This window comes from Eumetopias jubatus, unplaced genomic scaffold (assembly GCF_037043125.1).
Source record: "Eumetopias jubatus isolate StellerSeaLion01/CBP00866 unplaced genomic scaffold, mEumJub1_p1.0 scaffold_4, whole genome shotgun sequence".
Lineage (NCBI taxonomy): Eukaryota > Metazoa > Chordata > Mammalia > Carnivora > Otariidae > Eumetopias > Eumetopias jubatus.
The window spans coordinates 98,046,044-98,067,426 of NW_028274810.1; the positions used below are offsets into that span (position 1 = coordinate 98,046,044).

At 42.8% G+C, this 21,383-nt stretch overlaps 1 protein-coding gene across 3 annotated transcripts in view; it reads right to left on the minus strand.

Annotated features, from left to right (window-relative positions):
* VPS13D (vacuolar protein sorting 13 homolog D) overlaps positions 1-21,383 on the minus strand; it is a 243,374-nt gene that overhangs the window by 198,863 nt on the left and 23,128 nt on the right. For all 3 annotated transcript variants that reach the window (XR_015768017.1, XM_028108376.2, XM_028108375.2), the window contains exons 13-22: positions 20,109-20,288; positions 18,850-18,980; positions 17,939-18,014; positions 17,357-17,527; positions 15,758-15,888; positions 14,172-14,304; positions 9,944-12,157; positions 8,642-8,793; positions 4,154-5,185; positions 175-265 (exon numbers count right to left, since the gene is read on the minus strand). Coding sequence is in view for 2 of the 3 variants with exons in the window: in XM_028108376.2 (XP_027964177.2) it covers positions 175-265; positions 4,154-5,185; positions 8,642-8,793; positions 9,944-12,157; positions 14,172-14,304; positions 15,758-15,888; positions 17,357-17,527; positions 17,939-18,014; positions 18,850-18,980; positions 20,109-20,288 (4,311 nt within the window). In the remaining variant the exon portion in view is untranslated. The remainder of the gene's footprint in view (positions 1-174; positions 266-4,153; positions 5,186-8,641; positions 8,794-9,943; positions 12,158-14,171; positions 14,305-15,757; positions 15,889-17,356; positions 17,528-17,938; positions 18,015-18,849; positions 18,981-20,108; positions 20,289-21,383) is intronic.

A 21,383-nucleotide genomic window follows, 5' to 3' on the forward strand; every position in this document is an offset into this window, starting at 1 on the left:
CTCTGATCCATAAGCCAGTATTTGGGAACCACCACCACAAATCATAGCCAGACCAAGAACCACAATCTAAGCCACTGATCCCTCACCTTACTTTGCATGTGAAGACAATTAGATTTGTGAGCAGGAGGTTCAAATTCTTACCAGGTTTTCCAAGTTTGATTTCTCCCCACTTACCAATCATTTCCAGGTGTGCCACTAATTTGGATACACTCGCTTTAGCAAGCTCACTGGTGGTCTTATTCAGCACGAGAGAGAGCAAATGAACCTAAGAACGTGGGAGATAAAGCAAGCAAGATCTTACTGGGGGAGAAAAGGCATGTGGCAGGCAAACAGCAGAACCAAATTGAGGAAGATACGGAAAGGCTCAGGAAATATGAAGGTAACGCTTCTGTGGATGCCAATGTCATTTTAGCTCTCTTTATCAGTCAATCTGAGGAGAGAGCTGATGAAAAAGGGGCTCGACCAGACAACCTAAAACCCAGGTCCTCTGTGGTTTCTCTGTGCTCGCCTTGTCCATACTTCATCAGTGAAACGTGTTACGTTATAAAACAATGTTTCTCATTTTTGCATTTGTTTTTCATTTTACACTATTCTGTAATTTGAATGTAATCACTCACAGAGATTCATTAAGTCCTACCCTAAGAAATCTGTCCAAGCAAAATGATAAATATGATTTAGAATCCTGTTTAATGACTAGACATTACTTAATAGAAGGCTCTGCTGACCAACTGGGACTTTGCCTAAGAACCACAAAGATTTTCTTTTCGAGGAACAAGCAGAAATAGAAAAATGCCAAAATCCTCTCTTAGGAACCACATTCCTTGTAACAAATCCTGCATTGTAACACTGTCGTTTCAAATATTAAAAGGACTTCCATATCTAGGATGTATTGAGACAGGTACCTTAGCGTCATCACTGCGGATAAGAGATGGGTTGGGGAGAAGGAAGAGAGGAAAGGATGGAACCTCAATTCACATTCACTGCATCCAAGTGCCAGACTCACCCCTGCATCTTCAGGGCCCGCCACTAAGCAGGTGCTCAGTTAAAGTTGGATGAATCATAAGGAGGAAAAAAAGATGGGGGAAGAAAGAAAAGAAAAGAAAAGAAAAGAAAAGGAAGAAAGGAAGGAAGGAAGGAAGGAAGGAAGAAAGGAAGAAAGGAAGAAAGGAAGAAAGGAAGAAAGGAAGAGAAAGAAAGAAAGGAAGGAAGGAAGGAAGGAAGAAAGGAAGAAAAGGAAAGAAAGAAAGAAAGAAAGAAAAAGAAAGAAAGAAAGAAAGAAAGAAAGAAAGAAAGAAAGAAAGAAAGGAAGGAAGAAAGAGGAACATTTGTAGAGGAAGGCAGAGAAAAAAGGAGGGGATTATTCTAGGTGCGGTGACCTTGGAGTCCACAGAAAGCTTGCTGACACAGACACACAGGTCTCAAGGAAACGAGATTATCATGAAAGAGGGAAACAGAAAGCCTCCAGTCACTTACTCACCCAAAAAGAAATATAGTGGGGCTAAAAATGCTTTGATTAGAGGAATCCAGCTGTCACCACCTGACCCACTCTTAGCACGAATCCTAGTGTCACTAAAAGTGGGACAACCAGATGCTGCATACCCCCAAACATGACGCAACAGGAAGCACCCAGCGCAACCTATGAAGCGTTAACAAAAAGTTGAACCTGAATCTGAGGAAGCCTCTAGAGCTAACTTCCATTTCTAAAATGAGAAGATCAAAGAAGTCAAGTGGCCCCAAATAGAAACCAGAAGACAAATCCAGAATGTGGGATACTCCACAGGACACCAACCCAGTTTCTACAAGCCAATGCCATGGGGAGAATAAAGACTGGTCTTCTTCAATTAACAGAGATTTAGGAGATAGGGCAGCAAATGTAACATGGGAACCTCATCTGAACTCCCATTCAAAAGAGTCACATGTCATTTTATTTAATTCTCCCCCTTTTGTAGACAAAGCAAAGTATTCCAATGACTTGCAGAGATCACAGGGAAGACATGAAGTTTCTTAACTATTCATTTCTCTATAATCCACCAGTCAAAGGGCTACTGAGATAATCAGAAAGATCTGATCATGGACTGGTGAGTGTTATAGAATACCAAGAAATCCTCATTAATTTAGTGAGATGTGGTTAGGTAAGAACATGTCCACATTTTTTAGAAACGAATACAGAAGCATGAAGAAGTAAAATGATTTATCTGGAATTTGCTTTAAAATACTTCAGCAGGGCACCTGGGTGGCTCAGTTGGTTAAGCGACTGCCTTCGGCTCAGGTCATGATCCTGGAGTCCCGGGATCGAGTCCCGCATCGGGCTCCCTGCTCAGCAGGGAGTCTGCTTCTCCCTCTGACCCTCTTCCCTCTCGTGCTCTCTATCTCTCATTCTCTCTCTCTCAAATAAATAAATAAAATCTTTAAAAAAATTAAAATAAAATAAAATACTTCAGCAAAGGTGCACCTGGGTGGCTCAGTCGCTGGGCATCTGCCTTCAGCTCAGTTCGTGATCCCGAGGTCCTGGGATCGAGTCCCAAATTGGGCTCCATGCTCAGTGGGAAGCCTGCTTCTCCCTCTCCCACTCCCCCTGCTTGTGTTCCCTCTCTCGCTGTCTCTCTCTCTCTCTCTCTCTGTCAAATAAATAAATAAATAAAATCTTAAAAAAAAAAAATACTTCAGCAAAAAAAGGAAAGGAATAAAGTCAATGTGATGAATCTCAAAGGAATAAAGTCAATGGAAGGTCATTAAACTATTTGTGTTATGTTTTAAAATTTTCACAATAAAAATGTTTTCAAAAATTCTAAAACAGCCCATTGCCAAGGGGCATTATCCAGTGTTGTTCTCTTGTGAAGCCAGCTACCTCTATCTGTGCAAAGCCCCCTGGAGCACTTCCACACCCAACACTGAAGGGTTCCTGAGGCCATTCATTACACGCACAGCAAGATGAAAGTTAACGGCTACAAACAAATCAAGTCCAAAACAATGGCTGAAGCCTCTCCCGTTGCCATTCATCTGGCTAAACAGTGCTGCGATAGCATTCATCCACAGACACTGAGCCGGAGAGGTGACACTGGTTCGGGCCCAACTCTGCCCCCAAAGCTCTTCTATTTCTAGAGGAATGCAGCCTCCCGCCAGCTAAGGAAAGAAGATAGCGGCTGGATTGAACATGATTCTCCTCCCTGATGGCTCCCCAGCAGCAAGCACCAGTCCACATTCGCTATGACAAGGAGATGAAGAACTTCACCTTCCAGGCAGAGATGGCATCAGTCACTGCAGGGGGCCCCGGGCTCTGGATGGTGCCAGCTCCGAGGACGTGCCCCCACATGATCAATGGAACTTGGCTGCTTACACAACTTACCATGCTAGCACACAGAACAGAATAACCTTAAAATCGAACGCTACCTTTTTTAAGTGTTTTTAAACATCCACAGTAGGAGTACCAAGGACAAGTTATAAGTCTGGTAATCCACATAATAGCAAAACTATACAAGTTCTCGTTCGCTCAATGCTCACTTCATGCCACGCACTGTGCAAAGGGCCCTGCTCAAGTAGTTATCTCCCTGAATCCTTGCAACATCCCGATGATGGAGGCACCACTCAACACCCCCAGTTTGTCGATGAGAAAACTGGGGGAGAAGAATTAAAAACCGTGCCCAAGGCCACACAGCCAGAGGTTATGGCAAAAGTGCCAGGACTCAAACCCAGGCAGTCTGACGTGAGACTTCTTTCTCAGTGCTTGTCCTGTTGCCTCAGTGAAAGCCAACAATGTTCTGAGTGAGCAGGGACAGAGGACCAAAGCCACATTCTAGAGTAGCTACTAGGGGCCACTCGGCCAGGGGCTTTACGTACATGACCTTACTTAGTTATCTTAACTAACTGGATGTCAGAAGACCAGCAACCTGAGACTCCCAAGACAACAGAGCATTCCACTGAACTGCACAACGCAAAGGAAAGACAAAAGGTTACTTAAACCATTTATTCTCCCAGCCTCCAGATGAGATTTATGCTAAAACCTTTTCTAAAATATTAACAGACATCCAAAAGACCATATATAGCTCCCCTGTCAACAGGATCTATTTCCTAGGGTAAATGAACAATGAGTGCATTTAAATAAACAAAGCAAAATTCATTCATAGAACTTCAAGGAGCCAAAGGGGAGTGATACCTTGAGGTCCAGCTTGGTGTTAACTGGATCCTGAAGTTCAGACTCCGGGAGAGCATCTGATTCTGACTTGACGTTTTGTAGAACGTCCTCAGGCAGTACCTTCATTGCGTGGTTGTCTGCAGTGGAGCCAATTCCAAAAAAATCTAGGATCACGACCCAGGTTTGCAGCGTGATCAGCACATCCAAGCAGTTAAAATCAACATCAATGTTCCGGTTAACTCGGTGATAACTGGAAGAGAATTCTGGATGTTTCTTATCCACCAAGAAGACATTGATATGTACCAAGGAATCATCAAATTTACTCTTTCCAGCAAGTGCCTTGGGCTCATCTACTGTTGGAGAAGGGGGTGGGGTCAAGGGACAGTCCTGGTCTTGGACTTCCTTTTGCTTCTTCCGGGACGCCGAGGTGGGTCTTTGATACAGCTGGAAGACATTAGGAGCTTCTTCCACGTGGGAAGGGAGAGACCGAGGCATGTCAGGATACTCCACATTGGATACCGAAGGACAAGACTGAGAAAGATATTCTTTTTGTGCTAAACTAGATGGCTTAGGGGCTCCCCGAGACACCATCAGGTTCTTATATTTGGAATCTGGATTCTTCTCCAGTAAGTCTTCCATCAGCAGAGAGCGCAGGGCAATCTGAATAGATAAAGTCTGAGGATGGTCTTTACTGAATTCCACCTCAAAATCCTGAAACTTTAAGCTCACAAGACCCTGGGCCCCCAAAGTCAGATCTCCACTTAACTGGACTTGAAGCTCTGAAATACAAAAGTTGGCTTGAATCTGGGTAAAAGATCTCACTTCCTTCAGAGACAAGGACTTTTGAGAAGAGTTAGAAAGCCTGGAGTGGCTGAACAATCCATTCTCCTTCCTTTCAATGGAAGGTTCTCCACTGGTACTGAGGGAAGGCAGAGGAGAACTAGGGCAAGGTGAGGAGACAGCACTGACTGGAAACTTATTCAGATCTTCACTATACACGAGATTGTCCAGCGTTTGTAAAACCTGCTCATACACATGCTTTGCTAACACCACCTGTAGTCAAAGAGAAGAATTCAGTTATTCCACCACTATGATGAATTGCACTCAGATGCACTGCCCACAAACTTCCAGAGTTGATGCTTATGGGTTTTCCCAAGATGTAATAAATTAGTTGACAGCAGGGACTATCCCTTCTGTTTCTTTTCTGTCCTCAGTGAACGCCAACAATGTTCTGAGTGAGCAGGGACAGAGGACCAAAACCACACTCTAGAGTAGCTACTAGGGGCCAGACACTCGGCTAGGGACTTTACGTACATTACCTCACTTAGTTATCTTAACTAATCGGATGACAGAAGACCAGCAACCTGTACCCCACAAAATAATCTTTACACAATCCCCAGTACCCCAAAAAATAATCTTTAAACAATCAGTGTTCAGTAAGTACTGTTGACTGTAGGCCTGAATCAGTAAAATCACTCTTTCTAACCCCACAAAAACAACTGCAGAAATGGATGGGAATACTGCCAAAAGCCCAATGTGGTGATACCACAGGACTGAGAAACAAGACTCCTGGTTCTACAACTCACTGATCATCACCTGCTGGCGTAATAACCTTTGTTCAGTTCAGCTAAACAAACAGAAAGTGCTTTGTAATGATAATAATAATAAGCCAAGATCACTTATGTTTCCTCTCCCGCTTTGTTTTTAATTATAACTTACTAAAAATTTTTTCACACAAGGGGCGCCTGGGTGGCTCAGCCATTAAGCGTCTGCCTTCAGCTCAGGTCATGATCCCAGGGTCCTAGGATCAAGCCCTGCATCAGGCTCCCTGCTCGACGGGAAGCCTGCTTCTCCCTCTCCCACTCCCCCTGCTTGTGTTCCCTCTCTCACGGTGTCTCTCTCTGTCAAATAAATAAAATTTAAAAAAAAAATTTTTTTTCACACAAGGTTTTTATATACTTATTGGCAATTTTTTAACAGAGGAATTGCAAACATACAGAAACGACAACTGGTGGGCGCCTGGGTGGCTCAGTCGGTTAGGTGACTGCCTTCGGCTCAGGTCATGATCCTGGAGTCCTGGGATCGAGTCCCACATCGGGCTCCCTGCTCAGAGGGGAGTCTGCTTCTCCCTCTGACCCTCCCCCCTCTCATGCTCTCTCTCTCTCATTCTCTCTCTCAAATAAATAAATAAAATCTTTAAAAAAAAAAAAGGAAATGACAACTGGAAAGTGATTGTTTTACAGACCCCAATGAACCAGTGTATCCCATCAGACCTCATCCGTGGAAGAAGCCCTTATATGAAGGACCGCCAGGGACTTTTACAATGGACAGACCGGGTTCTCGCACCTGCACACAATCATCAGTTTCAGCATTACTATCAGAGACAACCAAGCATTATGTGCCTCTTGATATAGTGCAGTATGACGCACACAGCCCCAACGATGAAGTGTTCTGGCCAAGAAAAAAAGAACCTGAATCCAGTTAAACCTGTAGAGTTAAGGTACAGTTTACGGGAAATGTGGGAGAACAAGTTGAGTGATGCCATAAACAAACAGCCAGATCCACAATGTGGGATAATCTACAGGGCAACTGACCTACTTCTCACAACGCAATAATAGGGTGGGGGAAAAAATGAGAGGGAAACTAAACCAAGACCCACACAACGGATCATGCAAACGCAATGTACAGGGTCTCACTAGGATCCTGATTCAAAAAAACTAAAAGTGAAAAGACATTTTTTTTTTAAATAATCAAAAATGTCTCTGAAATCTGAAAATGGATTAAAATTTATGATGTTACCACGGAATCCTCATTTGCACATGACAATACCATTATAGTTATGTAAGAAAATGCATGTGGTCTATAGAGATACATTCCAAATACATAGCAGTAAAAATGGTATGACTCTGGGATTTGCCTTAAAATAGTTCACCAAAAGGGGAACCTAGGTGGCTCAGTCGGTTGAGCATCTGACTCTTGATTTCAGTTCAGGTCATAATCTCAGGATCGTGAGATCAAGCCCTGAGTCAGGTTCTGCACTGGGCGAGCAGCCTGCTTGAGATTCTCTCTCTCTCTCTCTCTCTCCCCCTCTAACCCTCCCCATACCCCCCCCAAAAAATGAGAGAGAGAGAAATGAGACAAATGTGGCAAAATATTGATAACTGCTGAATCTGAATGATGGGTTCATGAGGTTCATTAAATTATTCCACTGTTGTGTATGTTTTAAATTTTTCATAATAAAATATTTTAAAATTAGGGGTGCCTGAGTGGCTCAGTCGGTTAAGCGTCTGCCTTCGGCTCAGGTCATGATCCCAGCGTCCTGGGATGGAGCCCCGCATCGGGCTCCCTGCTCAGCGGGAAGCCCCTGCTTCTCCCTCTCCCATTCCCCCTGCTTGTGTTCCCTCTCTCGCTGTCTCTGTCTCTGTCAAATAAGTATATAAAATCTTTAAAAAAAATAAAAATTAAAATTAAAAAAAAAGTATTTTAAAATTATCAAATTAATTGTAACTTTTAGAAGAGTTTCATCAAAAACCACAGTAAGTGAATGGTAACCATAAGAATATAAGTCAACATAATCCAAAGGAATTCATGCCATATGCTAGATTTAAGGTGAAAAAGTCACCCTAGTAGCCACTACTGGTAATGCAAAAGTGTAGCCAAGACGGGAAGGCTTTGAGGAAAGTTCTCTCACCCAGGGACCCATATTCAGGAATCACTGATGCCAAAAGATACACATGTTCTGTGAAGAGCACTCCTGAGTTACCCCAGAGCAGTTGCCAGATACAGACTAGTGACCAGTTACTGCCCCAGGCTAGGATCCACGGTCCTAAGATCCTGCCTGTCCCTGCTGTCTTATAATGATATGCTCTTTGCGCTCGTCCCTGTGGAAGCAGGAAAAACAACACTTTTGAAGGAAATAGGATGACAGCTGTATACACATGTACCCACCACACACACAGGCATACTCACTACCCACAAGCATGTGCACGCGTGTGCACGCACACGCACACACACACACACACACACACACAAAATCCCTATCCTGGCCCATTTCATTTCAAAGAGGGCAAGACTAAGTCTCCCTTGAGAGGGTCTGTCAACAGCTCAAATAATCAGATTGTTTTACAGGCTGAGCCACATATGACAAGAACTAGATCCTCCTGGGAAAGACAGGCTCTGACTTTTTAAGCAATAACTGCTTGTTTTTGAATGCCAACGGAATTAAAGATCTGCCTCCTCTCTCTATAGAATTCACAGTTCCTCCACATGAAGAGGGCCAATAAGACTGATTCCCCAGCGATGAAAGGACACGATGAAAAGGCTCCACATTCACAGAACAAGTTACCAACAGTCATAGACACAGTCACAATGTCTCTTTGAATTTACGTATTTTCCTTCTCACATTTTATATATACAAATATACAAGATATGAACATATTAATATGATAACAAATATAAAGTAAATATAGGACTTCAACTGCCCAGACATGAAAATCAACAGGTGTTTACCTGAACTGGGTTGACAAATTTCCCTTCGATCTTCATGATGCTAGAAGTTCCCAAGTCATCTGGACTAAGGGAGAAAGTCAATTCAGATTCTCTCTCTATAGGAATCTTCTCCAGTTTAAACTGAATGGTAGTGTTGTTCAGGATGTGAAAAGCTGCCATGACAGAGAGAAAATGACTGATTGGAAATACTAATATTTACTGAATTGTTGCTGAAGTGTAGGGTATATAAAATAGAGCCCATGCATTACCCTTAGACCCAAAGGGCAGAACAGCGTGGCACCTGGGGTCTACGACTGAGTGCAAACTCATAGCAAGACCAAGTTCAAACCTCATAGCAAACAGAGGTACAATATAAATTTATACACAAAATGAAACAATATTTTTCATGACACGCTCCATTTGGTGGCTTCAAAATACGATGTTGCAAACATCAATCCAGGCCAGGTCTCTAAGCTTCTTATTAGCCTCCCAAGCCAGCATTTTCCAAACTGAACTGCTCCTTCCCTACCCAGCTTTCAATTACAGATTGATCCCTCTTACTGGACCTACATCAAAGTCGAGAACAATTATCAGGTTCTGAGTGAACATCTTTTATCCCAAGCAGAAAAAGCAATCATTAGGTAAGGATGTAAGTAAATTGGTGAATTAACATCTGAGAACCACAGATGGAGAAATTCTCAAAGGCATGAATTTCTTCACCAATAAGTAAAGCCAGGCTTTAGGGCCCACCAGATGTCTGTGGATGCCAAGACTAATAGATTGAACTGTTTGGTTTTAGCAGATCAGATTGAGGACACAAATACACGCATTTTATTCCTAGGACCCTGGACCAATCCATTACAGAAGATGGTAGAATACTGAAAGGAAAATGTAACATCCACAGACTAAATTTCATATTCCACTTTTGTCAACCCCTCCAGCTAACCTGGACTACAATATTTAACTAACAAAAATCTACAGCTTACAACTGAAAAAATCAGATGTATTTGACCAAATTAAATAATACTCTAACAGACTCCACCCTTTGAAGCATCCCTGTAAATGGGCACTCATCCAATGTTAAAAGGGGCCACTTAAAAAAAAAAAAATTCTTGTTTTGTCAAATCTGGTATCCAATGGGGAAAACTGAAAACATACCAACCTGATATGAAGCATGGTATTAAAATTCTATTTTGATTTCTTAAATATTCACTGGGGATAATTCTAAAAGAAAAGGGTTTTGTTGTTGTTTTAAGCAAAGTACCACACACGCTGGGTTTGGAATATTTTGACAAAATGAGACAAAAGATTTACACTCCTCACCTTGACCTCTATGCAAAGATTCAAAGAAATCATGTCGGGTGAAATGAGCTTCCTCCTGACTGTTGGCACTGGCAGACCCAGAAGGAGAACAAAATGCCCGGCTTACTTCAGACCCAGGACCCTCTCTGCCTGCCAACTGGGTACAATTCAAAGAATATAACTTAATGTCTTTAATTTCTACCCGCAGACGGTCACTTCTGGACTCATCATCTCCTGACACAAAATTCTGGATGAATATTTGTCCCAAGTGTCCCACCAACAACTCAGGACTCCCGGGCTTCCGAGGGATAGACACAACAGGGGATTCAATGTTTATGTTCAAGATTAGCTTTACGGTGTCAGAATGAGACCCAGAGAGGCCAAACCCATACATTTCATTCTCTTCTAAGATAAAGGATTCCCGAGTCTTCCTTGGCGTTTCAAAGAGTGACACCATCTCACTGTACTCGGCCGTCTTGGTAGCTAGTACCGTAGTGACTTTGGTAGCTGCGCTTTTCAGCATACTTCGAAAATTTTCTTCCAGCTCATCCATGGACAACGTCAACTCCTTCAAAAATTTAGCAGAGTGGTTATAATGCAAGGAAGCCATCTTGAGGTTGAGAAAACACTCCTGTTTAGACTTCTCAACAAAGGTGAAACTCAAAGCTTCGCTGAGGGCCGCATCTTCCATTCTAACAAACACAGATTCAAAGTAGCCAATGTCGCTGACGATATTTTCATAGCCTATGGAACTCCCAATGCTGACAACATACTGCTTCTTAACATTATCTTGTGTCAAATCCATAAGCTGCAAACAGCCGAGAGAACCATTCATGTCAAATGCACTACCCATGGAGACATTAACTTTGGTGCCACCAATACTTGCAGTCGCAATTTTTCTGCCATATTTCTCGCCATTTGCCATCCCCACTGTCCGAAGGAGCAGTAAGTTAAGCCTGTGGATTTCCACGGCAACCTCGGTGTTCTGTTCATATGTGGCTTGATAAGTTCCTTCCTCCCTAAAGCTTCTTTCAAAATCAGTCATTAAAGGCTGAGGACTCAAATCATCTTTTTCCTTGGGAAAAGATTTTTGAAGAAAACCAATCAGCTCCACAATTGTCTCTGGATTTAGGATAATATCCAGATTATTCACCTGTAATGAAATCACCTGAAGAGTGCTGTCCAAATTCATCGACGGGCACTCTGAACTCACAAACTGATATTCCAATTTGATGAGGGACTCCTGTTCTTTGGTGAGAATTTTGTCAAGTGAAACACCCGCAGTCGATGGGTCATTCAGTGTGGCAGCATTAGTCAGGTGGGCCGCATTGGATCCAGAGACAGGAGACTGGGCCCTGCTATCCCGGAGGCTTCCTGTTGGGATATCAAAGCTCAAGTTCTTATGTGAAGCCATCAAAAGGTCAAAATCAGCACCGTACGTCTGCATCGTGTCCACCAGGAGCAATCCGTGAACAGTCAGGGAGACCTCAACATCGTAAGGCCTCTTCACAAAGTGAGCATTGGTCCCAAACACCTTGAGCACGGAAATGTACCGGCCATTGCTCTCAACACCAAGCTGCATGCAGTTCACCTTAAATTCAGCCAGGAGGAGCTGTGACTCCACCAGAACCTCCCGGGTATGCTGCTCCAACATCACAAAGCTCTGGGTTAAATTCATTACTGAGTCTTGCAAACTTCCCCGCTGCCCGCCTTGGGGAAAAATCTTCTCTTTTAACTGAGTGTCCGAAGTCTTCATTTCTGGGGTGGTCAGGAGAGCAAAGCAATTCTTGAGAGCAGATATTTTATCTTCATTGATGTGGATTTTCAAGTCTGGTAGGTTGCCTGAGAGCACAGCTCCGGGGTACTTGGGATCTGAAGTATAAATCAACCGACGTTCTAACTGTAGGTGAACATTGAATTTCTCAACCACGTGGGTTGGTCCCACATCAATATCCTGGACGTGCTTCCAATTGTCCTTCACTCGTCCAACCATGATCTGGAGGTCCATAAATGACAAGGAGTACCTCTCATACATCTTCGTGCTCATTAGATGGGCCTGAAGCTGCTCTGCGCTGAATCCAACCCCAGAAAATGGAGGTGTTTTCCCTCCATTGCCGCTGCTTGTCTCAGGAGGGGGGGTGTTCGGAGGTGTGGCAAGAGGCGTCTTATATTCATCATCACTGAACTGGTTCTCTTCAGATGCTAGCCCATCCCCACTTCTCCTCTTGGAGTCATCTGCAGATAAAAAAGAGAAGATTCAAAGTATACGTCTGCTCCTTTCTTACTCTTTCCTTTAATGTAATAATTAAGGAACAAGAGAGAATCAACCAACCCCAATTTAAAAAAACACAGGGATGAAAACTCTACGCATGATATTCTGATTTTACCATTTATTCAATGTAAACTTATCTAGTAATTTTGAAATCAAAACACAAAAGAGAAAAGATGGAGGCCCGCTGACAACAGAACACAGGTCAGGGAGCAGAAACCAACGAATGACCCGCTTCCCTACCCCGTCACAAGCTGCTCTCACCAGCCATTCCTGCACCACTCTCCATCATCAGCTGTCTGTTTGCCTTTCCCTGCATTTGTCTCTATGTTCCTTTTGTTCCCCCACTGGAATGTTGCAAAGGAACCCAGGTCTCACCTGCCTTACTCAACAACACCCCGAGTGCCCAGAGCAGTGCTTGCAAGCAGTAACTGCTCAGCGTCACATTCGAGCCTGACTTCACAATTCAACCCTTCTCTTCTACAGACTTCCACAAGTCCAGTCTTTTACCACTCAGTGCTGAGTCAACTACAAAATCACACCACTGGGTTCTGTCACCCACGTCTCTGTTCCATGTTTATGGTTTACAAGTTCAAGTAGGTGCTTTCCGGGATTGTGAGATCCTTTTCTTCAGATCTAATTCCCTTTTAACATTCCCCGTAGCACCAAACTTTCCCACTCCTGTTCGAATCCTCTACCTCTTCTCTTTTGGGTGGCTCTCCTCAGTAAAGATAAGGTTGAGATTATTTGAGAAGCTTCCTCAATCTCTTACCCCATGAATCCTCTTTCTTCCTGCCCATCTCAAGGTAAACAATAAATATTTTTTGGATCTAGTAACAGTAATGAAATAACCTTCCAGGAGTCTCTTTTTATCTATGTCCCTAATATCCCTAAATAAATTAAACCTCTATTTCTGAAATGAAGTTCTGAGAAATAGTGTTTCTTAAAATCCAAAATGTTGCATGAGAAATACAAATAAAAACCACAATTAGATACCACTTCACACTCATTAAAAAAAAAACATGGCTATAATCCAAAAGACAGATAACAGCAAGTGTTGGCAAGGATTTAGAGAAATTTAAAACCCTCATACATTGCTGGTAAGATAGTAAAATGGTGCCACCCTTTTGGAAAACAATCTGGCAGTTCCTCAAAATGAAGTCACCGTATGACCCAGCAATTCCACACTGAAGTATACACAAGAGACTGAAAATATGTCTACACAAAAGTCTGTACACGAATGTTCACAGCAGCATTATTCGTAGTGGCCAAAAAGCAGAAACAACCCAAATGTCCACCAGTTGATGAATGCATAAACAAAATGTGGTATACTCACACAAAGGAATATTATTCAACCACAAGTAGGAATGAAGCACAACAAGCTACAACATAGATAAATCTCAAAAACATTAACGCTAAGTGAAAAAAGTCAGACATAAAAAACCACAATTGTGTGACTGCATTCATATGAAATGTTCAGAATAGTCAAATCCACAGAGATAGAAAGATTAATGGTTGGCAGGGCATAGGAGAAGGGGTAATGGAGAGTGACAGCTGAAGGGTCTGGAATGTCTTCACAGGATGATGAAAACGTTCTGGGATTAGGTAACAGTAAATTGCATGATTCTGTCAATAACCCAATAACAATTAAACTGTCCATTTTAAAAACGTATCCCAATGCAGCTATCATAAAAGAAGTAACAAGTGAACTTTGGGGTTAAATGGTCATAAAAAGCCCTCTTTTTTGCGACAGAGATTGAGAGAGAATCTCAAGCAGCTCCACACTCTGCGCGGAGCCCAACTTGGGGCTCTATCTCACCACCCTGAGATCATGAGCTGAGCTGAAATCAAGAGTCGGACGCTTAACCGACTGAGCCATCCAGGTGCCCCTAAAAAGCCTTTTTTAAGCTTTACTTGGTTAAGCATAGACAGATCAACCCCTGCAGGGTATGTCTTCACCACTTCGCATTCACACGGTACCTTGGGTATTTGTCAACAGCATTCTCCCCAGATCCACAACAACTAACACAGGATTCTTGAATTTGAAATCATCAGGAAAGATCACCTGAGGGGCAGAAATATCTAGTCGCACGGTCCACCTTTTACTCTCCTCCTGTAGAAGTAAAATAAACCATAAATAACAAAACCACAACTGTGAAAGCTAAACAGCTTTACCGGTTGGGCTCAAGCCTTTCTGAAAGCCACACCCAGGCGTTACAGGATAACTTAAAAGTCTATAGTATTAGAGCAAAAAGTTTAAAACAAAAGTAGATCCCAATGCTTAAGGATTTGAGACATTACCACAGGCAAATGTTTAAAGCGGGAGGAAAAAAAAATTAGCAAATTACTAGACTGGGGTTATCTGCTCTTTGATTGTGATGATCCATGGTTTGAGAAACATCATGCTTCTAAATTTATAGGGCTTACTATCTCACAGTATTGTAGAAATTATGGAATTCCAACAAACAGAGAAACTCAAATATTTTTACTTCTTCACAGACATTGGCAACCATGAACTTTCATGTCCAAGTATCTTAGTGGAAACCATAAGCTTTGACATTTGATATATAAAAAAAAATACCAAGTCATGAGTGTGTTCACTGTTCTTCCCTGAAACTAAAATTAGCCTCACATACATGGATGTAGTAAAAAGCTAATCTATGTAAATGGTATCAAAAAGAAACATCTCTAAGATAAGAGAATACTAACTGCTGCCTTTGTGTTGAAACACACACACACAAGAAACAAAAAACAGGACTAATTCTTCATCCCATACCACAGTCAGTACCATTTTACTTGGAACATTGCTGCTGTCCCTTACGCTTACAGGGGCTCTGCTCTCTGAAGGGAGCCAGGCTCTCCCTCTCCACCTACTGCTGCATCTGAGCAGTGCACCTCCGTGCCACCATGCTAGAGACAGTTTTGCCCAACTGCTAAGGTGTTTCTCCTGGTCTATGGCATCCTCGCATCAGCTGGCCACTTAGCATCACAAAGGGACTATCACACCTGGGAATCAAAACTGGGGCACCATTCCAGGCGTTTTTCTTCCAATAATCATAAGTGAAGGGGGGTGCTCTTAAGTGAAACATCTGTAAATTATCAGGTCTAGAAAATGGACGAGTCTTAAGAGTGTTCCAAGACAGACACAGGGAAGAAACATGGTCTAGTCCCAGCCACTCATTTTTTTTTTTTTTTTAAAGATTTTATTTATTTATTTGAGAGACAGAGAGAATGAGAGAGAAAGCACATGAGATGGGGGGAGGGTCAGAGGGAGAAGCAGACTCCCTGCTGAGCAGGGAGCCCGATGCGGGACTCGATCCAGGGACTCCAGGATCATGACCTGAGCCGAAGGCAGTCGCTTAACCAACTGAGCCACCCAGGCGCCCCCAGCCACTCGTTTTTATTCTTGACACCCTGACTGTAAAAGCCATGAGATTTTGTTTTTTGCTAGCTAAGAAGGATTTCATATTTTCAGTGAACTTCATGTTTGTAGTTGAAACAAGCATGCTTAACTAGAGGAGGTGAAGAACCTGACAGAGGGAATGCCTGCCCCCTGCCCCACTTACGATGAAATCACCCACTAGCAAACGATCGAGCGTTTGTCGGATTTCCGCCTTGGTCTGCATCTTCAGTTTGTTATACTGTCTTCGGGCAGCTTCTGCCACTCTCAGCTCAAGTTCAGACTGATAACCAAAACCTGCAAGATTAGAGACGCATGCGAGAAGTGAGTATTTTCAAACGGCCGGGTGGAAAAGACCACTGCAACATCTATTCTCACCACACATTTCCACCGAAGCTAAAAAACCATCTGCACAACAACCGTCCCTACTCCCACCTGTGCCGGCACTGCGTACGGTAACCGGAAGCAATGATGGGGCCCTGCCATGGGGGAAAGGCACCTAAGTTACTAGAATTTTCTTGAACCATTTTCCAAATGATCCCAGACTATTGTAAATCTTGAAAGCATACCACTACGTTAAAAGAGAAAGTGGAATTTGGAAGGAAATGCCTTCTAGATTCTATCAGGGACAGAGCAATAAAGCCACAGCATTTATGGCTGTTGTTGACATGAAGACTCAAAAACTGGACCAAAAACTAAAATAGCTCCATTGTTGGGTGCCTGGGTGGCTCAGTCGTTAAGCGTCTGCCTGCGGCTCAGGTCACGATCCCAGGGTCCTGGGATCGAGCCCCACATCAGGCTCCCTGCTCAGCGGAAAGCCTCTCCCACTCCCCCTGCTTGTGTTCGCTCTCTCACTATCTCTCTCTTTGTCAAATAAATAAATAAAATCTTTAAAAAAATAAAAGTAAATAAAATAAAAAATAAAAATAAAAATAAGGGCGCCTGGGTGGCTCAGTTGGTTAAGCGACTGCCTTCAGCTCAGGTCATGATCCTGGAGTCCCTGGATCGAGTCCCGCATCGGACTCCCTGCTCGGCAGAGAGTCTGCTTCTCCCTCTGACCCTCCCCCCTCTCATGTGCTCTCTCTCTCATTCTGTCTCAAGTAAATAAATAAAATCTTTTAAAAAATAAATAAATAAATAAATAAAATAAAATAAAATAAAATAGCTCCATTGTTGTAAGGAGGGAGAGAGGGGATACGTTAGGAAAGAACTATTGTTTTATCAACTTCCCTGTCAATGAAAGTGCTTTTTCCGCTCCTCCTATCTCAAATCTCTCCTGGACACAAAGGGAGGCAGGAATAAAGCAATGATGACATAGAGCAGCACAAGGATGAGTTCTACAGTATTTTACGCTGCACCAAACAAGTGAAACACACCACTGACCCTGCCATTTAGAGGGAAGTTCTTTTTTTAGAGGAAAGTTCTTGAACGTTCCTCCTAAACTCACTGGCCTAAAATATCCTGGGTAGCCAAGGAAACCACCATCCTAATAGAATGGGAAGAATTTTTAAAAATATGCTAAATGGAAGCAAAGACAAAGAAAATATTTAGGGATATGGTTCCTTTTTGAAAAAGTAACTTTCCAAGGACATCTACTTTGTTTCCCTAACTAAGGACAACCCTATCCACATGCCCTCCAAGCCTTTATGATTCCAGACACTAGCAGGTCACTTAGGTGTATAATAACCCTTGTCCAAAGCACTAAAAATGACAAGAAAGGTATCTATAGAAAGTAACATAAGATCAAACAAACAAAAAAGTTAACCTGAGGTATGAACCTTTCCCTTGTAGAAAAAGTCGGCTACTTTTTTAATAGCCTGGGGATTATATATGATGTTCAAGGGCCTCGTGCTGACATTCAGCCGCCTCTCAAAATGGCTGTGCACTGGATTTCTCTCATACAGCATCTCAAAAACCGGGTCATCTGGGTCCGCAGCTAAAGGGAAGAACCAGAGAAAGAAAATGAAACACAGCAAAAACAATCGCCTTATTCTTCATAAGCTGTAAGGAATTCTGGAAAAAAGACATTTTCTAAATTATTTTCCAATTAGTTCTCATTTATGAAAATTTTATAAAACAGAGACCCTAATGAGGACTGCCTCTAATTTTCAACAGGAATCTTCAAGACTGGGTTGTTGTATTCACTCCCATTATGGAAACCCAGGCCCCGGAAGCCCTACAGGCTGACACAGGTCACACACAGGTTAACAGAGAACACGGACTCCGAGACAAACACAGATCCACACAACAAACCGCTGAGCCAAAACAGGACACACTCCCTCTAAGACTACTGATCTGCAATCATCTTATTTCTAAAGATTAGTTTTAAGAACATATGACAAATTACCAGGATTATGGTCACTTCTGTCTGCAGATGTTGTTTGGAGACCAAAAGACTGTGAGACTCTGCCAACTTCTTTTTGCTATTAAAACATACACAAAATGCATAAATGTCAGGTGAGAGAGGACAGTTCGCCATGCACACACTTCCTCAAGTTCTGCCCTTCAGCATCACTCTCGCTTAGCACAACCAAATCGAAACTCATCTGACATCGGATTAGAGGACTTGCAGACTGACCTCTCTCATCTGTGCCCTTCTCTAAGCTAAAATGGACTGTATGCTACTCTGCGGTCAGCGCGTTTAATGAATGATTCCTTAATGAGTAGGAAGTACGTACGGCCCTTTAGACTCTCACGCTGCACTCCCAGCCTCTCCTCAATCCACACTCTAAAAAAATCACAGACAGAGCAAGTGGCTAAATGCTCAACTATTCTGATCATATCTCTGCCAACTTAATGAGATCAAAGATCTAATTAGTAAAGTCTGTTGAATATAAAAGATTACATATATATAGATAACTTGAAGTGGTTCTCTTGGAACTCCGGAAAAGATGAGACTTTCCATCAGTGACTTAGGGTAAGAATGCATGAAAATGAATTCCAGACAGAGGAGATGCGAACATTGACCTTGAAATGCAGAAAATAGTGGTGCTGATGGCATTTTCTTCCAAAACAGAGCAAACTACCCCACGGCAGCCATGACAAAGGAGAGGAAGAAGGCACTGCCGGAAATCCCTCCGACATTCACTCTCTGACAAATTAAAAACCGTTACTGACTTCCAGTTTGTTTTTAATCAGCCCATCTGTCTCAAGATGACCAAATGTCAGAATGAACGGTAACATTACCTGTCACTTGCCCAAGACAGATCACAGTTCACCCCACCCAGGATGGAGCATCCATCCCACCACTGTACGTACTGAATTTGGGAACACCAGAAGGGGAAACATGGTGCCTTCTGTGGCCAGGTCTCGAAGAAACAGTCCACCCAACCGCACTGAGAGCAAGGAGGAATTTCTTCGAGGAAGAGATTCTGCTAGTAGCTTCACATCTACAAAAACATCAACGTAAGACTTGACAGTATGCCATGACAACCTGAAGTATCTTAAAAAGTATGAAATATAATGTTTTACAGAGGACGATTAAATATCATGAAGTCTTTTTCGTTGAAAGTAGAACTAAAAATCCTACCTACATATTGTTGTGTCCATATAAATCTCTCTATATAATGACATACAGAATATTAGAAGTTTCCTCGCAGAATGAATTCTAAACAGAGCATGTTACCATTGAGTTCAAGCAATCTGCTGGCTCACACTAAGTTTATGATACCTCAGCTCTCACAATTATAAAGTCAAACAAACTGGCTTTTTTTTTTTTTTTTGGTTGTTTACCTTTAAATTACTGAGATAAATGCCTATTTTATACACCAAAATAAAAGTATACGTGAGATGTAAAAACACCAGCATGTGCATAGTTATTTATACACCTTTAATTCCAAGTCACAAACACATGTCAGACATGGTCAATCCTCATTATTCGTGGGTTCTATGTTTGTGAATTCTTCTACTCACTAAAACTTATTTACAACCCCGAAATCCATCCTCGCAGTGCTTCTGAGGACATGTGCAGAGCAGAAACACACCACCTAATGTGCATGCTCGCAGCTAAGGGTGAACCAGGTAACACTGCTCTGCCCTCTTGGTTTAGCGTGGCTCATACTGCACACACATGCCCCTCTCGTGCTCTACTGAGTGCCAAGTTGTTGGCGTTTCTGTGCTTTTTGTTGGTGATTTCACGGCTTAAAACGGTCTCCACACTGCAGTGCCAGGCCTTCCAGCAGATAAGCTTCACTCAGGCCCTAGTTACAGTGCCGCGGCCAAGTTCAGTATTAATGAATCCACGATATACATGAAATAAGCTGTCTTTACACACAGACACACATTAACACAGGGTTCTGTACCAATCTGCTGGTGAATATTATGATCAGAGGCTCGCAGGCACCTAAGACTGTATCTCCCCGCCAACAACCCCCACCTTGCCCCAGCAGCGACTCAGCATTCAACCATCCTGTGCTCACAGCAACTTGCTAGAACGTAAGGACCACAAATAAGGAGACTCGAGCAAACACGGGCACCAGGGAAGAGTGGCAACAGCCGGGGGCTCTGCGGGGCAGCACCTGAGAACTCGAGCTGCATGAAGGCGCGCTCCTCCATCCGCAGGCCTCCCAGCTCCTGGTGCAGCAGCGTCACGGTGCCCCGCTGCAGCTGCACATTCAGTCGGGCAAACACCAGGTCCCGCTTCGTGTACGCGCTCAGACAGGATGCGTCGGCGGTGGGGTCAAAAAACTCCTCAGTGCCTGAGCATGAGGAAGGAAAGATGTTAGAGGAATGCACGGGAAAATTCAAAAAGCACCACCAGGCGCAGAGATCACAGTGATGATGACATTATTTAATAGTTTTCCCCAGGAAGAACTCCAAAGTCATGGGCAACTGCTTCATTCCTAATGTAAAATGATCCCACTGTTTTATAAGAGATCTTATCAGGGGCATCTGGTCAGCTCAGTCGGTTGAGTGTCTGCCTTTGGCTCAGGTCGTAATCCCGGGGTCCTGGGATCAAGTCCCACATCCCTCTCCCTCTGCCTCTGTCTCTCTCTCATGAATAAATAAATTTTAAAGATTTTTAAAGATCTCATCAGCTCATTCTCCAGTGAGGGAAGAAGTGAAGATTCAGGACACAGTACAGCATAAACAGCGCTGCCCAGCACCGTGAAATGCTCTACGTCTGCACCGCAGGCTCAGAAGCCACCAACCACAGGTGACTTTGAGCTCCATGGCCAACGTGCCTAGTGTCACTGAGGGGAAAAAAAGAATGTTTTTCTTTCAATTTTAATTAATCTGAATTTCAATAGCCATCCGCTTGAAAATGAGTAAACAAATCTATGGTGTTACAAGTCAGGAAAAAGATTATAATGTGCAGGACAGTGACCGCAAAAAACACACAAAGCCCTCTGGGGTGCTGATTTGTTCTATTTCTCTACCAGTGTGCAGGTTGTACAGGAAGTATGTGACTCTGGAAGTCACTGATCTATATAAGTATGGTGTGTGCATGTTATATATGTTTGCTTCAATTAAATATTTTTTTAAAAAATATAAATAGATAGCCATAAGTGTGGGTGTAAAGAGTGGCTTTGGATTGATCTTCAAGCTTCAGAGTTTAAACCTTCTGACTTGCTCAGTTCTCTTACGATCGCTGCCTCTCAGCTCTGAAACTGTGCTCAGTATTCAAATTCAGCAATGAAGCTGCAAATGAAGTATCTCTCAAAAACTTCCTCCATCTGAATCTATGAACGTGAGACAAACTGTTTTACAAATGTCTACTTCTTTTATTTGAAAAATACCATGGGCTGTTGCACAAATAACAGACGAGTTTTTACGAGACAAGTGTCTCCCTT